Source organism: Hippoglossus hippoglossus, chromosome 21 (genome assembly GCF_009819705.1).
Source record: "Hippoglossus hippoglossus isolate fHipHip1 chromosome 21, fHipHip1.pri, whole genome shotgun sequence".
Taxonomy (NCBI): domain Eukaryota; kingdom Metazoa; phylum Chordata; class Actinopteri; order Pleuronectiformes; family Pleuronectidae; genus Hippoglossus; species Hippoglossus hippoglossus.
In genome coordinates this window covers 18,035,821-18,054,928 of record NC_047171.1, presented here as the reverse complement: position 1 = coordinate 18,054,928, position 19,108 = coordinate 18,035,821, and the positions used below count along the sequence as shown (strand labels likewise).

At 40.6% G+C, this 19,108-nt stretch overlaps 1 protein-coding gene across 1 annotated transcript; it reads right to left on the bottom strand.

The window, feature by feature from the left end:
- Positions 1 to 3,383: 3,383 nt before the first annotated feature.
- On the bottom strand, positions 3,384 to 5,837 carry pou3f3a (POU class 3 homeobox 3a). The gene has a single exon (XM_034574652.1). The coding sequence runs from the start codon at positions 5,366 to 5,368 to the stop codon at positions 4,097 to 4,099; it is 1,272 nt and encodes a 423-aa protein (XP_034430543.1). The 5' UTR covers positions 5,369 to 5,837; the 3' UTR covers positions 3,384 to 4,096.
- Positions 5,838 to 19,108: the final 13,271 nt, after the last annotated feature.

Genomic DNA, 19,108 nt, shown 5'->3' with positions numbered 1-19,108 from the left:
TGATTGGACCCAGACTGCCCTTATGTTAGGGAGAGAGCTTCTGGTCAAAGATTGGAAATCGGCACAGTCACCATCAGTGTTGCACATCTCTCTTGGTCACCTGGCTGCCACAGAATGATTATCATACAGGCTACTTGATAAGGACTGGAGGACTGTGACTTGACATAGGGGCTGTACCACTCTTCTATATCAGGCAATTATGGAGCCTTCAGCTCATAAGAATAACCTCTAATTATTAGATAAATGGACGGATAGATAAACCTAATTGATACCAAATTGGGAAATTATTGTGCTACAGCTACATGTCAAGGGCATTGCACATAGAGCGAAGAATCTAATTGCAGTAGTTGTTTGCAAAGATAAAGGTAGGAACATGATTAAAATACATAAATATGAATATAAGACGTGCAATCAAATATGAATATGAATACAAGATGTATTGCAGGAGTAATCAGAGAGTTTTGGTGTGGACAGAAACTATAGGGCTCATGGTTTTGAGAGTTCACCTTTTGACAGAGGTGAGGAGTTGTACTGTCCTATATTACATATTAAATTATTATCTGATATGCATCTACTCATGAGATGTATTTTGTTTGTCTGGTTGTATGGCTGTAAACCTCTGAACATTTGATGCAACACTGTTTTCATGTAAATATGGGTTTTTCCGTTTTCTTTTCTTTTCTTTGTCTATGTATGGATGTGTAAGTTTATATGTACATGTTTTTGTGTTTTTTCTGCAATTTGTTTGTCCTTTTCTAGGTTTGGATCTTATTATTCGTTCTTCACTATTCCAGGTCAATTTGATGCATCTCTTGTGATTCAACATTTGTAGAAATGAAAAAAATAATAAAACTTTGGCTCAGGTGCTGTGGAGGTTCAGATTCAGATACTTTGAGTACTGTAATATCACCAGCTCATGCATCCTCCAGATCCCAGCATTGATATTCAGACACGACATCCGGCATCATGTGATGACAAAACCCCTTAAAGGGCTTTTTTATCTCCCCTCAATTCCAACCTTATCTCCAATCTTTACATCACTAAGCTTTGAGGGGATCACAGTGCAATCCTAGAGGCTTAGATTTTGCCTTCCTCCTTTTTTTTTATCAGCGAGCTTCAACTTCTGCAGCTCGATGGGAATACATCAAGTTAAGAGCCATGGATGACAGTGAGCAGCGGAGCCACCTGTCCACCTCTGTGTGATACTACTGCACAAGCATGCGGACGCCTTCAACTTCATTAACATTGTGTGTTTGAGATTGTGATTCGTGGTTCATGACAGAATACATCTGTCTTTTATCTTGTATCAAATAATTCAATTTATTTTATTTGTAAAGCGCCAAATCCCAACACACATAATATCAAGCCACTTTACATAGTGAGATCGTGAACTTACAATATTATAGAGGAACCCAACAGTTCCCACAACGAGCAAACACGAGCAGAACCAAACTCAAAGTGGACGCCCATCTGCCTCGACCGATTGGGGTGAATGGACAGAGAGAGAGAGAGAGAGAGAGAGAGAGAGAGAGAGAGAGAGAGAGAGAGAGAGAGAGAGAGAGAGAGAGAGAGAGAGAGAGAGAATGGGAAAAGAGGGAGAGCGAGATAACAATGTTTTAAATGATGGCAGCACCAGTTCATAATAATAATAAGTCAACAGAAGTGAGTAAAAGGTTTTTTTTAAAAATATTTTTCAATCTCATCGTTTCTGTAAAAATGTCAATTTGTGCAAAGCTAAGAAATGAATCTAAACTTTTCAGCCGACAGCAGCTGAATCCCCTTAAACTTCACACAAGCACCATCAACATGTCCACATCATACTTGTTTCCTCTGAGCCTCTTCACAGATTAAAGATTGACCTGCAGTGACGACGGTTGTTTGAGCTGATCTGTAAAAGACCAATTGAAACTGCCCATTCATACAGGACGACTGCTATTTATAACCACAAGGCCCAAGTTTCCCCTAAATCCTGCCAATGTTCAGCTAAGAGACGCACACAAGACACACACAGGGGCATATACACACCTCACACACATCTTGACAAGTTTGTGTGAAGGCGTACCTGTTTTTTAATGAAACCATAAAAACCTGAATCACATTAAAAGTGGCGAAGTTACCAAAACATGTGTGTGTGCCGCTCACCCATGTATTTTCATTAGATCCGATGCAAAAAAATACACAAGCAGATTCAAATTTAAAGTGTTAGATTTCCAGTTATGTATTAACCTCCGAGTGTGTGTTTATTCACTTTCCGTCTGGTTGTTGTGCAGCTACTGTAGCCAACCAGCCGACCTTTGACCTCCCTCCCACCTTCACTGTAACAACAGCTCCTCCTCGACTCGTCCTCTGACACCTTGCATTGTTATCAATAAGAATTTTGACTTGTAACGTGTGTGTGTATGTTTCTGCACGTTTTTTTGTTATTGTGTGTTGCTGTGTGTTTGTGTGCATGAATTACAGAAAGAAGAAACGCAGATTTTTTTTTCCAGAGCCGGCGTCCCGAGCTTCTCGTTGCCTATATTAGCCAAACCCATCATCTGTGGCAAAAGATCTGCTGCCTTGTGTCACTCCATCTCGCCGTCACCTTGGCAACCGCTGCCGAGGTGAACTGCCGGCTGGGATAGTCGACCTCTCTTGGCTGCGTTCCACAGAGCTGCAGTCCATAGCACTACCACAGGACGTATATGTGGCTGCACTGATATACAGTATCACACAAAAATGTATAATTTGATTTCAAGAACGGGGTTACGTGATGTGTCCAGTCAGCTTCAATAGAGTCAACATGGCTTCATACAAAACTGGGAAATGGTGTAGGATAAGGACAAATACTTTTGGTTTATGTTACAGAGGTGAAAACATAATGAAACTGCCAGGGCTGCAACTACAGTGAATATTTGAATCATCAACAAATCAGACAGTTATTTTGTCAGCGAGATGTTTTCTCCATAAAATAACAGAAACTGTGAAATTACTGAATTTTCCGAGATACAAAAACTAGATTTTTCTTGTCCAACTCTCCACTCCAACTATGATGTTGAGTTAAAGAAAATCTTCTAATCTGAAAATGGAACAAGCAAAAGTTTGGCATTTTTAATGAAATAATTGATCGATTATTGGAATTATTACAGAGGAATTTCAAACCACTTTCAGCTCACATGAATATAAATATTAGACTTATATGTTGTGACTTTATACAATTCATGAGATAATGTTTGTATATTGTCTTTGAGTTTGTCTTTGATTCTCATGAAAGACAAAATAAGTATGAATTCACCTTTTTGACAGGTAGAGCCTTATAAAACCTTATAAAAGCTGAAGCATGTTTAATATTTAACTGTGTGTGTGTGTGTGTGTGTGTGTGTGTGTGTGTGTTTGCACCACCTCAAGTATTTTAACACAATTTCCCTCATGTAAGATTTATTAAATTATTTGTCTGTTCAGTGAAAGTAAACACAAGTGGAAGAAATAAATAATCACAAGAAATGCACAACAGACTTACTTGTACATTAACTTAAGGGCATGTTTGCTAATTTCCAGAAAGAAAGAAAAAAGTTTCCTATGAAGGAAAAACTGGAACAATTTCAGCTTTTTGTCCATTTTAAACTGTGGCACAACATAAAACCACTGACACAACACAAAAGTGAGAAACACCTTTTAACACCTGATAAATTATTGCTTATCATAAAAACAACAAAATGCTGAATAAATGCCTTTCAATTCAAAAACCATATAGGTAAGAGTGGGGCATTGAAATCTGCAGCATTACAAGGGAACTTATTTTTATAACCAACTGCACAAAGAGCTTTTTTCTGAACTTGAGCCTTAAAGTCTCTGGAAAATTGAATGTAAAAGACATAAAACTTGTTTTCTTCTCAGCTTTCCGTTTAACTTTTGGTTTTCTGTCCCAAAGGTTGATCCATTGTACAGGAAAAATACTCGACGAAGCGTAAAAGGACATCTGTCCTGCTCTGAAATTAACGCAGACTGGATAATAACTGGACATATGTAGTGTACGAAAAGTTAAGCAGATACTTGAGTCTTTCGGGGAAACGTTTCTCTAAATATCTAATCAAACACTTGACGGTGTAAGTTATTTTCACGTGTCGCTGTACATCCTCTTGCAGTCTATGGAGGGTGACGGAGTGTCGGGACCCATGCTGCCCACCTGCGAGTACGCGTCCTCCGGGGTGCGCGGGAGTCCAGGTGGCGTCATGCGCTTCTCTTTCTGCCTGCGGTTGCAGAACCAGACCCGGACCACCTCCTTCTCCAGCTGCAGAGAGTCCGCCAGGGAGGTGATCTCCTGCGCGGAGGGTTTGGGACACTTGAGGAAGTGGCTCTCCAGCGCGCCTTTTACGCTCACCTCGATGGACGTGCGCTTTTTCCTCTTCCTTCCCTGCGTGGCGATCTTATCGATGCTGGTCGGGCTCCCGGTCGTGGAGTCGGCCTCCTCCAGCCATTTGTTGAGCAGAGGCTTCAGCTTGCACATGTTCTTAAAGCTCAGCTGCAGCGCCTCGAACCTGCAGATGGTGGTCTGTGAGAACACGTTGCCGTACAAGGTGCCCAACGCCAAGCCCACGTCCGCCTGCGTAAAACCGAGCTTGATCCGTCGCTGTTTGAACTGTTTGGCGAAATGCTCCAAGTCGTCAGACGTCGGCGTGTCCTCGTCTGAGTGCGGCTCATGGTTCACACCGTGATGCTGGTGAAGGTGTGTGTGGTGATTGTGGTGGTGATGCTGGTGGTGATGCTGGCTGCCGTGGTCCAGCTCCGGGGACTGGCCGCGCACCAGCCCCGGGTGCATGAGGCTCTGTCCGGCGTGTGAGCTGAGCATCCCGTTGACGGTAAACCCGCCTGGCTGGGAGTAGATGAGGGACTGCTGCTGCTGCTGCTGCCCCTCGGAGATGCTGATGTGCGCCGCGGAGGAGCCTCCCCAACTTCCCGGGTGCGTCTGATGAGGACCCAGATGTGGGGACCTGTGGTGCAGAGCGGAGCCCGAGTGGAGGTCCTCCCTGCCGCCGTTTCTCTTCACCTCTTGCGTCTGGGAGCTGGGCGGCCACGGGGAGCCGGCCTCGACTGCTGCCACCGCGGCTGCGGCTGCTGCGGCTGCGGCGTGCGGCAACGATGTGACCCACTGGTGAGCGTGGCTGAGCATGTGGCCCCCGTTGCTCGCCACCATGGCTCCCTGCATGAAGTCACTCTGCACCATCTTAACTGACGGGTCCCCTCTGTATCCACTGGAAACCGTGGTCACCGCGGTGCTGCCCGGCTGCATGCCACCACCCCTCCGGTCAGAGTGAAGCACCGGGCCGGATAAAATCCTGCTGCTGGCTAGATAGGGACTGGAGGTGGCTGTTGCCATCCCACAAAGCATAAATCTTGATATGTATCGATCAAAGTCCCACTTTTCTTAATCCATAAATTCAGTCTAGATCACCATGGGTTAAAATCACTCCATTGAGGCTTAGATCATAATTTGAGTTGGTGACTTCTTGGTGGAAAACGCGCTTCGTTACGCAGTCCTGTGCGACAAAACTTTTCTGTCCCGTGAGCTGCGCCGTGCGTAATCCACAGACCCGACGATATGGCAGAATAGCTTCTCTGCGCCCAAACCGATGAGCTGTTCGATTCTCTGTATATTTACAATCTGGATGCGAGTAAATGATAACGACAAAAAAAAGAAACTTTAAAGCCTCTAGAGCGGTGTGGTCCTGTCAGTTCACTCCATCTGCTCTAACCGGTGCGTCCTCTGCGCAGCGAGGGAGACGGGCATGTGTTTACGTTGTGCCAGGGCTGCGGATTCCTCTTCCACCTCCGTCCAATTACAACTGGAAGAGTCTGCACAGCTCCCGCTGATTGGACGCGCAGCCAGAGAAAGGAGTTGGTGCATCTCAGAGTCAAACCTCGGGTGCACAAAGTTCTTGTAGCAGGAAAAAGCAACAATGCAAACGAAAAATGATCTATTGCAATAAGGGGGGGAAAGACACTGAGTGATCCGTGTGTGTTTTTAAGCAGCATGTGCACGAATTACGCTGAAGAAGAAAAACTTGCAACAAAAAAGTCTTCCAAACTATAAAAACAAGGTTTATGATTATATTATTAATTTTTTTGAATTATTATTCTTCTCCCTGAGGTTATGAAGTCACTATAGATGCGTGTGCCAGACTGAATAACTCCGTACAGTGGTGAATTATCTCCTTTGGAACCGCACAGAGGCAGCGAGGCCCGTGTCAAGGATACTCCAGTCAGCTTTGGGTAAACAGGGGGTTCGTACGCCTCCTGCATCTTAATGCCCTCTCCTTTTCATATGGTAAAGAAAAAGGCCACAGTGGCGTGACGCGCCGCTCTGGTGCGCGCTGAAGGTGCACACACACACACACACACACACACACACACACACACAACCGGGCCGGCAGTTGCACACATACTGTCCCCGACACAAAAACACAAACCCAGTTCTGCTGGGACGATGTTTCCTTGCTGCGTTACTTTGTGCTGAATAAACACGCAGAGGAGAATGTTCGACCGAAGTTTTGGGAGCGGAGGAGAGAGCCAGGTGCAGCCCAGTGAATGTGCCAATTGATGCTTTTCAGCGGAGTTGAATCGTGGCCAAAAAGGTAAAAGATAAATACGCATAAATTGCGTTTTCCCATAAATCTACAGCTTAAACTGAACCTTTTGTCATAAATCCCCTTCTATCCCCCCATGTTAAATTATATCACTGTTAAATTGGTTTGACTGAAAAGATTGGGGGAAAAAAATCATAGTAAGGCACAAATATGATATGATCTTATAGCAAAGGTTGCTGCTGTAAAAGGTTTACAAAAGTGAATTTAGGTTCTTCAAGGTCACAATAAACTTAGTGAGTTATACAGGAGCAGTATCAGTAGAAGTGCAGGAGTTTTAAAGTGAAGTACTTTTTCATATTTAGTTTGTTTTCGTCTCCTTAATATCTCACTGTGTCCGTGTGTCCAGTCCAGTGAATGTTTTAGGCAGGATGACACTCAGGGGTTCAACTCCTGAGAGCATAATGACCATCTCACTCAGTAAATGGTAGAATCACATGATGTATAAAACATATTCAATTCTCAACAAAATGTTTGCAGGACAGTGAATAATTGGCCATGTTTAGATAATATGTTATGTTTAAAATAGCTGCATAAACCTCCAACCTTTGGGAGTCCAGAAAATAAGAAAAACCTTTTATGCCAGCAAGAACAATCACAGATGCAACTTTCTGATAAAACACCATTTGTAAAGTTTTAATAAATTGACGCTAATGGCTTTATACATCATTAATTAAAATGTACTAATTTGCTACATTTTTTGTTAGCAATTTATAAGAAAAACATTTAGGCTGAAAGTTTTTGGAAAATCTCTTCTAGTGTATATCCTCCACCAGCATAACACTTGGCTGTAAATGATAAATGTCAATTAAAGGAAGGGTTCTGATAATACGATCTTAAAATAATAGGTTCAGTAATGTTTCATATTAATTTGTTAATACTTTGATTTTGCTCCAGATGCTCGACAGCTGCTTTCCTGAAGAGCTACATAAAAACACAAAGGACACACACACAACACACAAACCAGTGGACTCTTGAACGATGAAACATCAAAATATTTAATTTGTTTCCACATTCTTTGAGGTATACCTTGACTTTGTGGTTTTAACATTACAATATCAAAAAGTTATACATACATATACCAATACATAACAAATAATAAGATTCCTTAAAAGTTAAGCCAGGAATCTGCATCATATTACTGTATAGAATACATAATATAAAACCTAATATCTTTACCACAGATATCTGTATTGTAACACATAAGCATTTTACAATTGGCTTATGAAAGGGATAAGGAATAAGTAAAATTAATCAACTAGTATCACTATTAAAATGTAATTTACAAACACTACATTAATAACTGGAGACATGTGATTGTAATAAAAAACTTTATTAAAGCGTAATACCAGTTGTCATTTATAAGTGTTATGTGGGAGGAGGACGTTCACCAGGCACAGGGATTTTTCATGTCCTGGCAACCCAAATATTATTCCATTTAACAAAATTGAATTAATCAATAATCAAGCCAAGATAACAACTTGATACAACTTGAGTACTTCAACACTGTTCTTAGACTTTGTGATGATTAATTCCACAGCTTGTGAAAACCTGCATGTTGTTGAGCTGCATTCGGTCAAACAAAATAAAAAACATGAAGCGTAGCTGTTCAAAAGCGACGCCGTGTTTCTCATGTTTCCAGCCGACCAGCGCGACGTAGAGAAAACCAGACGACTCAGGGAATGCAGTAATGTTTTTCATGTGTTGTGCTGGCTGGTCACAGCACTGGGTCCACTATTTGTTATTCATGAAGGAAGCTGGGTGAAGAGGCCTTCTTATGATGCACATTTTTTCTCTCTGCTCTCCCTCTCTCTCGCTCTCTCTCTCTCTCTCTGCATGCCGACGCTCTACAACTGAGCAAATAAGCTGTTTTAGTTGTAGTGAATACTGCAATTAATCCAGCACAATGACACCATCGGCTAATTGACATTATTATTTCTTTTAGATCGTTTTCAAGTCATTTAGATGTTCTCAACTCTATACTCTTTCCCTCTTTCCCTCCCTCCCTCTCTCTCTCTCTGTATCCCACTCCTCGCCCTCTGTTGAGTCTTCAATATGCAGATCGGCCATTTCTGCCCCTGGGCTATTTTCTTTGGTAGACTTTTGAAATATGCAAATGCTTCCAACAAAAAAAAAAAAATCGCAAAGGAGAAAAAGGAAAAGCTTCATCTGGGCTCCAGGAGTTTTTCCATTCAAAGAAACAGATGATTTTCCTCGTGTTCATTCTCTTGTTGCAGCTCTGTTTGCTTTGTCAGTCAAGGGTCTCACTAATTAAGAAGCGAGAAAAAAAACAAAACCCGGCAGACAAAACAAAATTAACTTGCAAAGATGACAGTGTTCTTGCTGGTATCGCCACAGCTAAGTATTTTAATCAATATTCTCTGCAGAAACGAGATAAGATCTTAGTCTATATGTGTTTAAGTTGTTATGAGGTGATGCTGAACATCTGAAAACTTGCTTATTGTTTGATATTACATCTGTTGTGCTGCAGAAGATTCCTCCACTGTGAGGCCATACGTTGTGGTGTTTACAGAATGAACTGCGCCACCGCTGAGAGAACAGAACACATCTCCACGGATTCCATCCCGCACTCTTTCTATTCCACCTCTTCCGTGTCATCTCGTGGTTCTGATCATGAGTGTGTTTGACCTTCAGCTCTCCCTGAGTCAGAGGGATCCTTCGCAGCGTGAGCCTCTACCCACAACCCCCCGCTGCGTGTTTAAATCAGAAGCAGAGGCAGCCACAGAGATGAGAGCGAGAGAATGAGGAGAGACAAAGTGCGGTGGTAATCGGGCTACAGAGAGTGGGAAAACAGAGGATACGGATGGGAAATGATCAAAATGTATCCATTCCCAAAATCCCCCCATTCACACGGACTGAAAAATATGAGACAAACATGACCAATTATATTCAAATTTAAAGGCAGACGACATCTCTGAGGTTCCAACATGTGTCTTATTGCACTTTGATGTGAGATTTCAGTCAGTGACTGAGTTTAAAGATGATTCATCGGGCATGAGAAGTTCGCAGAGACAAATGCCCATTTCTCATCTGCACTTGATGTGGTAGAATTACTCAGCAGAAGGATGCTCGCAGCCAGGAGTGGAAAGGAAGAGGGCAGTTGTGTTTACAACACTGGAACAACTGTCATTTACAAACCCCTGCTGCGACTTTACAGATGATACCTAATGGACAGATGCACTGGTTAAACACTGCTGTTGGCCGGCCCAGTATAAGAAGGGGGAAGTTAATGTGTGAAAATTACATTCATTAATCCCAACGGATAATTGGAGAGGGTCCAAAGTGACAAGGAATAGCACACAGAGAAAATACAGCAGGGAAATTCTACAAAGACATCGCTCATCTCTTCTTCAGTGCATGTCTGTGTGTGGGCATGTGTGTTTGTGTCCAGGTGCTTGCAGGTGTGCACGCACTGAAATTTTCCAAGTGTCTATATGCATTTAGATAATGGTGAAAGATGTTCTCGAAACGGTGGCATAAAGACTATGATGAATATTTATTCCCAAACCAAACATGGGAGAGCAACATCTGGGTCATCATAGAGGAAAAACAGAGGAAATTCAGAAAAGATTAGACTCTTGGGCTTCAGTGCATTCAGATAAACTCAAGGCCTATACCACCAAAAAAATACTGTGCTTATATAGCTGCAAAAAATAAGATATGGATGTTGGATTAAAGGAAAGGAAGTCTTTGAGTTTTTAATTTCCTCTTAGCTTCTACCAAAGCTCATGAACTGAAAGAGAAATTTAAGAAAAATACATTGTGACTCAGTTTGTTTTTGTATTTGTGTCCTCCCACACTGGCATCTAATGGCATTTCATCCACGTTCTCTCTCTAAAGTTCCCCTGCCGTCCTTAGTCTACGACTGCAAACAGTATGACAGAGAAATTTAGCCAGGAAATACCTGCAGCTCTGCAGCCTGTGGCTACGGACAACTGTAGCCCTGTACCCGCGCGCAGTCACGAGCCAAGTCAAACAGCGGGTGTCCCTGAAGGGCTGGTCTGGCTGAGTCTGGCTGGCCCTGAGCCTTTCATGAATGGACAGATTTCTCTGAGGTCCACATGCTCATAAAGGCTCTCTGTAGTTAAGATGATTTCTCAGGTGGGTTTGGAGGAAAAGAAGGAAGTATCAGATACTGAAATATTAAGTGACCCCTGATACAAGTGGCAGAATGGGTTGTGGCATTTTGATTCATGATCCTGTGGTCCTGTTACACTGTTGTTCCTGGAGATCATGGATTATAATTGCATGGGAGGTATAATAAAGCGTTTGGAATGTATTAGGAATATCCAATCATGGATAATCACGGTATCATTTACCTTTTTTGTCTGTTGTATTTCCATTAACGACCGTGTACAAAGAGGCACACAGTGTTTACTCCAGTTATAAATAAAAACAAACCTGTGATTATTCAGCAGGGTGATAAGAAGTGATGGAATTTATAATGAATTGTTTGAGCAATTTGAGAACAGCGTAACAAAAGAACATGTCGTTGTTACCAAAAGGTTTCGGCACCGAGTACGACTGTGGATCAGCCGAGACGTCAATCAAGACACCTTACAGTGACATCTAATTAAATAAATACAGTGAATACCTCTAAACACAGCAGGTTAATAATGTCGTGCAGCTTTGGAAATTAACACTTATTCACTGCACAGTGAGGAGAGTTTCACATCGACACTGCACACTTCATGAGCTACAACTCCCACCACACGCTCCCAGAGGGAGGAGAGAGAGAGGAGGATATTTATGGTTTCAGTCATTTCTAATTCTTGTTAAAGTTACACATTTTGCTTTTTAATGAAGGAAACCATGGAATATAGGATGAAAGATAATATCACATATCTTTTTTTGGATGTGTTACTGCAAAGTTCACATGTGTGGAAGCAAACGAGCCATTAACCCTTTGCACTATTAACTGTCTTTTTTTAGTTAAGTTTAGCACCACTTTCTATGAGCCATGCTTATCTGTACAAAGGGGCAAGCAGTGCCCTATGTCTTTATTAATGTTTACAAAATAATTTATTAAGACTCCATAGACCATTAACAAGCCAGATTTTAAAACGTAAATTTTTTGTCAACAGATCAATTTCAGATCAATGAGAAAAGGGTAACTTAGTTTAATAATATGTGAAATATGGTTAAAAGCTTGAAATGCTAGAAAGTGGAGGTTGATTTGTGATCGTTTGATCAAACTGCTAGTTCAAAGGACAGGAATGAACATTCATCCTTTACATTTACATCAGCGAAAACAAACTGAGTAAATTACCTACTGATGAAGACTATGTTATATGGCTGAAAGCTCTACAAAAAGCAATGTGGACAATAAAATGTGGTTGTTATCCATACGTTATGGATTTTTCAAACCTGGCAACCCAGGACACGGAGTCTTAACCAATCAATTGTTATTGAGAACTAATAACATGTTTATACATTAGTAAATATCGATATAAATTATAAATACCAAATAAAGAATTCATATTAGAAAGGAGTGCAGTTATTTTATCATTTACAACCTTGACTATTAGAAATCCTGTTAATATGCAACTAATTTGTAAAAGCAAATATGTTTTGAGGTAAACCCAATTGTAAACATATCAAATTTGATCATTTACAAGCAAAAATTTGATTATGAATGTAAGAGTAAATTCTTTATGGACAATGTGTTTTCTGCCAAAAATATACACTCATGCAAAACACTGTCCACAAATACATCATTATTAAACTTTGTGATGGACATGTGTAGGCATTGGCAGGCTATGCTTAACGTTAGGGAAAGATTATGGTTTTCTTAAAAAGTTCACAGTGACTTCAGACACAACGTGTTCATTCACATTTAACCACAAACAACCATTAATCTTTCCCTGACTTTAACCAAAGCGCTTTTGTTGCCTCACCCTGACAGGCCTCTGGATGGGAACCCCAGTCTCGAGTATGACATTCATGTTCTCTGTACTGCTGCCATTTATAAATATAGAGTTTCATTCAATCATTTTACAAAATCCTCTGAACATAATCCAGACGATGATTACATTACCATTACAAAATTGGGAAACAGTTGTTTTACATCAATGTCATTTCTAGGAGACAAGGTTGCCAAATGGAGGTACAAACACTACGGCCAAACGACAGCCAGGCATGATAATCTCGATTCCAGTTTGAATTGGAATTACTCCACACTCTAGTCAGAGGAATTTAAAAATAAAAGCTTCAGTCTCAAATTTCCCAATTGCCTCCAATTTGTACAAAGAGAGTAGAAAACAACTGACCACCCTAAGCACAAGTCACCCCCAGAATTACAGATCCGCACGAGGCCAGATGGAGACCAGTGATCTTGCATCTGTATTTGTATGAATCCACCAAAGTCTCTAGGGCCTCCTGTACTTGTACAGACATTCATGGCATCTGAGCTCACAAACTTTATATTACCTAACTGCAAACACTTCTACATTCCCAAGGCTTTCAAACTCACACAAACACTTTGCACATGGAGGCAGATAGATAGATAGAAGAAATCAACGTCAATCAAGGGGCGCATCTTTAACCTATGACAAGGCTTTGTTGGTTGCAAGGTTTGAATTCTCATCCTTGAGGAAATGTCCTGCAGACCCAGCAACTCACCTTGCATCATCAGACCTGAGCGCTAACACCGCGTGAGCAGGATCAGAGACGACCTTGGCATGCACGCAGTGAAAACACAGCCCACTTCAGCATCTCGCTTTGATGTACATTATCAAAGACCTTTTTTCTCTCCTCTCCTCCCTGGACCAAAGGCTACTATTGTTTTTGTTGTTGTTATTGATATTGTTTTCCACCCTTATAACACAAAGCAGTCTGACCATGACTCTGATGCTAATGTGGAGGTGGAGAGGGTGTTTTAATGAGCTGAAGAGTAGATCAGAGGGGCTCATGGGGGTTACAGAGAGGGAATAGGTAGCACTGAACATCAAAACACATCTAGTACTTGTGCTTTTCACCAGCCATGACCTTTCAACACCAGCGAGGAGCTGTAACATGGATATTGTGAATTTGAACGGCACAATATTAAAGAAAACAACACAGGGGAGGACATCAATTACTTTGGCCACCATTAATCCAATCGATAACTGTTCCCACCAAGAACAGATGACAGAGACTGAGAAAGTAAATCTGCAGAAATGTATGTGTCACATGTGTCACGTTCAAAGTCAACACAACTTTTCAGCATTGTCATTTTGAACCTTTCAGACCTTTTAACTGCAGTGTTACAGAGTCCGAAATGAAGGAAGCGTTTGTAACCTGTGAGCTTTTATTGAATGTTTCATCCCTCTGTCAGTAAATGGAGCTCCAAAAACATGCGCAGTTGTGAGGCGGGGTTTGAATTTTTTAAATACATATAAACTTTGTCCCACCACGACAGTGTCAAACGTCTGAGACATTTTTTCCTCTTTCAATAACCGGTAGGCTATTAAATGAAATTATATTCAGACCTGGTAACTACTGATAAGCCATTTAGAGAAAATAGAGGGAAACCCAGAGAGCTAGCACATACTAGCATGTTCCCGTGTAGCCAGTGGGTTAGCAGTTAAGCTTCTCAACTGCTAGCCCATCACTACATCACATGTTCCGACTTCTTTACCCCTGGATGTTTAGCACTAGTCCCATGACAGAAATGCCGTCAATTCGCTCTGTGAATTCTGCCGACAATGATCTCCTCTTTTCGCACACTTAGACATTACATGGACCTTGAACCATGGATTTTGCAGGTTCAAATCCGTTTATTGCAATGTCTGATCCATCTGATTTGGACATTTGTATTCTCAGTTCCAGCTCTTCTGGGTAATGTCTGGATCAGTCCAGGATTGCAGTGCATGTTTGAAAGCTCGACAGGTTTCTAGAAGAAAACGAAAAGGCAAAGAATGTGTTTGTTTAGATAGTTTTTTACCAATCTAATTTAGAAGAAGTGTAAATCATCACCTCTAAAGCAACAACTGATTTAAAGATTAGGATTAAGACTTTAAGGTATGTTTAATCTTTATTACCTAATCTTAAAACCTTGATTTGAAGAAAGTCCAGAACCAGAAGCCTAATTTCGCCTCATGCCTCCAGCAGGTTAATCCAATCTTGCATTGACCACAGTCTAACCTAGTCTGGTCTGTAATACATGTAAGTATATTCCAAAATGGCATAAACTAAGTAAACAAGAAGCATTTACCCCTCTCATAAGAATTAAGCTGCTCCTACAAGAACAGAAATATCCATAAATTATAGCAAACCAAAAAAACTAAGAAAAAACTTCTACTAAAGTCTTAGACAATAAGACACCAGACCTGACTCACAGTGTCTGCACAGACCGTGATCGATGGACAAAAGCTTTGAAAGAAATAACAAAAGGTAAATCTGAACCGTCTGAACATTTACAGTAGAGCTCCTTGTTACACAAGAACATTTTATTGTTCCCGTGTTTTTTAAAGACTGAATGTTATTTCAGACAGCTGCTTTATAAATTTGATTCAGCCAACAATTATTTACTTGTAGATACAAAACACAATATGCTTCTGTCAGCATGCTCCAACTCTTATCTGTTGTCGTCGGATGAAGCATAAATATACATCAGATTACTGTCTGTAAGTCCGTCTTTACATCAGCCAGACGTGACCCTCACTCTGCTGCAGACTGATCCTGTTGTCTGAGCTCCTGCTGTGATGAAAGTTTTTGAGCATCTTCACTGCCTATATAATGAGATTATAAAAAAAAAAACACCTACCAGCGCTGAGATGGAACCTTTGTCTTGTCTATCTCCATAAAATAGTTCATTGTGAGGAATGGATGCTGCAACACCTGGCTGCATTGGTTTCCAGCTGCAAACATGTGCAGCTTATTCATCTCCACTCTGTTGTCTCCTTCGATGGCAGAACTGAAAGAAGAAAGGATCAGCTTCATGGTTTACAGAGGAATCTGTGAAAACAACTTCAATGACATGTATTTAATGTAAAGATGATGAATTTATATTCAACGTCTAACAGCTGAAGACAGAGCTGGTTAGTTCTGAATCTGTATTATAAACCTCATCAGGAGACAAATACTAATTCGATATTCAAATATAATATACAGACCAATAACATTTATTAGGACTTTTCACAACATTTTATTAAAACAATGACTTTATGGCAAAACCCTCAAACCTCTACACAACGTTTTTATTCTTGTCAGTATAATTATGTAAAAACACCATTTAAATGAACAGTTCATTTAAAGGCTTTACTGGTTAATTCAGATTACACACTAGTAAGACAGCCAACATTAGCATCTAACAAGTTACGCTAAAGTCAACTACTCTGACCCTGAGAGGCTGCTGCAAGTCTTCAGCTGCCACCATGAAATCTGCACATATGAAGCGGATAATCTCCAGATTAATTATAGATAAGTACTATTAAACAGACATATACTGTAAACAAAACATTCTGCATCATCATCATCTGTGATGCAACAATATCAAAATGCAAAGCTTGTAATTTTCAGAACTCTATTTAAGCCTAATAAAGTACAAATATTTGTGTCCAACAGCTTGAATTCTAGAAAATGTCTGTCAGGGTCTGATATATTCATACTGATAATTAGCAGGTGTAATGGTCACCATGGTCTACATTTGAGTTAGATAAGCATAATTGGTTAATTAGAAATACACAGGGTTGTTGGCAGTTCTGCAGGTACTAGGATAAGTAAAATGTTGATCTAATAATGATGATGGTGAATGAAATTTCATAGAATCACTGATCATCATAAGGGACATGAATGACAGTATGAAACTTTATGGCCATCAATCTAATCTATACAAAGTCAACTGCATCCTCAAGAAGGATTCATCCTCTGAGAACCAAGAATGTGCAAACGTTGGTGGCTCTCCATCCAGTCGATTTTGGAGATATTTAACCGAAAACTTTGACCTGGTAGTGCCGCTAATAGAAAACTCAGTGAAACACCACAGTTGTTGAAAGAATTCATCCTCTTGGACACTATGAATATACCGTATGTACCAAATTTCAAGATATTCCAAACAATAGTTCTGAAGGTATTGCACTCAAAACCACAAATATGAAGCTCATTGTGGCACCAAAGGAAAAGTCAGAAATCCCCACATTTAAGAAGGTTCATCATCTTGGGATCATGGATGTCTGCCAAGTTTCCAATAACTCTTGAAATATAAGTGAAAGACCACATGTCCACAGACCAACTGTACAGCATGAGTCTATTTTCTGAAAGCTATACAACTGATGTAAATTATTTTCACTTAGAGCCGCTTTAACAGATGCATTTCCTCTCAGCTGCTATTGCGGTGGAAAAGCATTAGAAGAGAAATTGATCAATAGTCTCAGAGTCTCAAAACCCGGTTAGAGTTCAATACCAAGAGCAAAGTGTACTTGAACAAGGCAGATGGGAGGAAGAAAAAGAAAAGACTTGTTTACCTTTCCTCCCCTTCTGAGTAGTGGGGGATTCATTAGCTGCTGTGTAAATCAATCTGCTTCTCCTTAAAGGCCTGTCAATTTGGTCCTGATGTCTGGCAGCCTGACATCGCTCACTGGATATTTAACTTGAAAGCCAATTAATCATCATGATTAATTCACTCACAAACCGCATTGGAACTGTTTGACTTTACCTTATGGAACAAGAGCCAAATTCTGTGGACTTGAAAAGAAGGAGGAACGAGGAGGATTGAGAAGTCTCAGCTCCATTCACTCTCCATCAGTCTCTCGATATACACAGTTTCACCTGGAACTCCACACACCATCATTGCAACAATAAACCTTAAGCTCCATCCTCTTCACCACATGCAATCATATACACACAAGGATGGTATATGATGGAACTTGTTATTGTGCTTGCTCTTTAAATCCATAATGTTAATGGAGGTTTGACCTTTGAATACAAAAACAGTCCCATGATATAAAACAGCAAATTTTGACGCTGCTCACCATGTGCAGTCTGGCTAATATCTTCCTATTTCAACTTAATATTTTCTCCTCCTTTCTCAAAAAAGAAAATTACATATTAGAAGAGAGGAGTGTGAACACATATTCCATTCGGCACTTTCTAATTATCTTCCAAAGTCTCAGTCGCAGTAATGGAAATGACCTAAACTGCAAGCGAAGTGACAGAAAAAGAAGGTTCTGCTATCAGCAAATGAAAAGATGATTTCCCTTCTCTTCAATCATCCACCATTATTTCCTTGGCTAATTCCCTGAAGCATGGGAAAATTCAATACATACTTTAAACTTAATACTATAGTGGTTTTATAAACAGCATTTAACTTTTACAGACAAACTGGAGAAAATGCAATAATAATATCAAAAGAAAAATCCCCAAATGTAATTTGAAAATTGGTGCATCATTTGTCTGCTCCGGAATTTTTCAATGTGATCAGCAAAAGGTGACTCAAAGAAATGGAGTCAAAGGTTGAATGATTTGTGACAACACACGGCTGACTGATGACTTCCTGCCTACTCTACGCGAGCGGCAGATCAATCAATTAGTCAATCAAACAATACTGAGCCATTGAGGGAACGTTCGCCAGCTGAAATCGAACGATCTGAACTGTCATTGTGGAGTCCAAGTTTAAAGGTTGACACCTCTGCTTCCAGACTCAGCACATTTCCCTCTGTCTGTACCACCTATGCCAAAGGCAAAATATTCTTTTCAATGCTCGAGCATCTGTTTAACACATGTTACACATGCTGGTGGGACTGAACACTTCTCCAACTATTCCTAAGGAAGAAGAGATACAGTTACCACAGTAATTAGTTTTTTTCTTCAAGATCCATGAATTATTACTTAGGGAAATGGATGAAAATGTCAAAAACACGTAGGTAAAAAAATTATGTATCTGCCCATTTGTCTGGATGGGTTCTCTTTTTGCGTAATCCTGCTGACAAACAAGCCAAGCAACCAACAAAAAAAATGTGTTGGTTTCCTTTAAGATGGGAAAAAGGAAGAAACCTCAGAAAGAGCAACAGAGGCCAGATCCCTCTTACAGGGATTGAAAAGTCATGCAGCAGATGTATCATTTAGTCTACAGAATAGACTGACATAACAATAGTAAATGACAATATTAAAAGTTGATTGATATCTTTAAAAAAATTATTCTGGAGGAGGTCAAGCAACACAAAATGCAGAAAAGACCAAAACCTCTTGCGGCCTCAGATTTCTAAAAGAAGTTGATCAATCACATTAAAGCTGCTCTAATTAACTGATCCACCTCTCTTAGACAGCAACCCCCACCACACACGCACACGTACACACACGCACACGCACACACACACACAACCACTACCAATGTGTAATGTTCCACTGAGGCCAACTCTGCTGTCCGCCACACAGGCCCAAACCTGTACTTGCAGAGCAGGACATGAAAGCAACTCTGGACCCTCCACACATCAGGCTTGTATCGGATCTTAATTAAAAAGCTGTGCATATTATTTGCTGAAACAAAG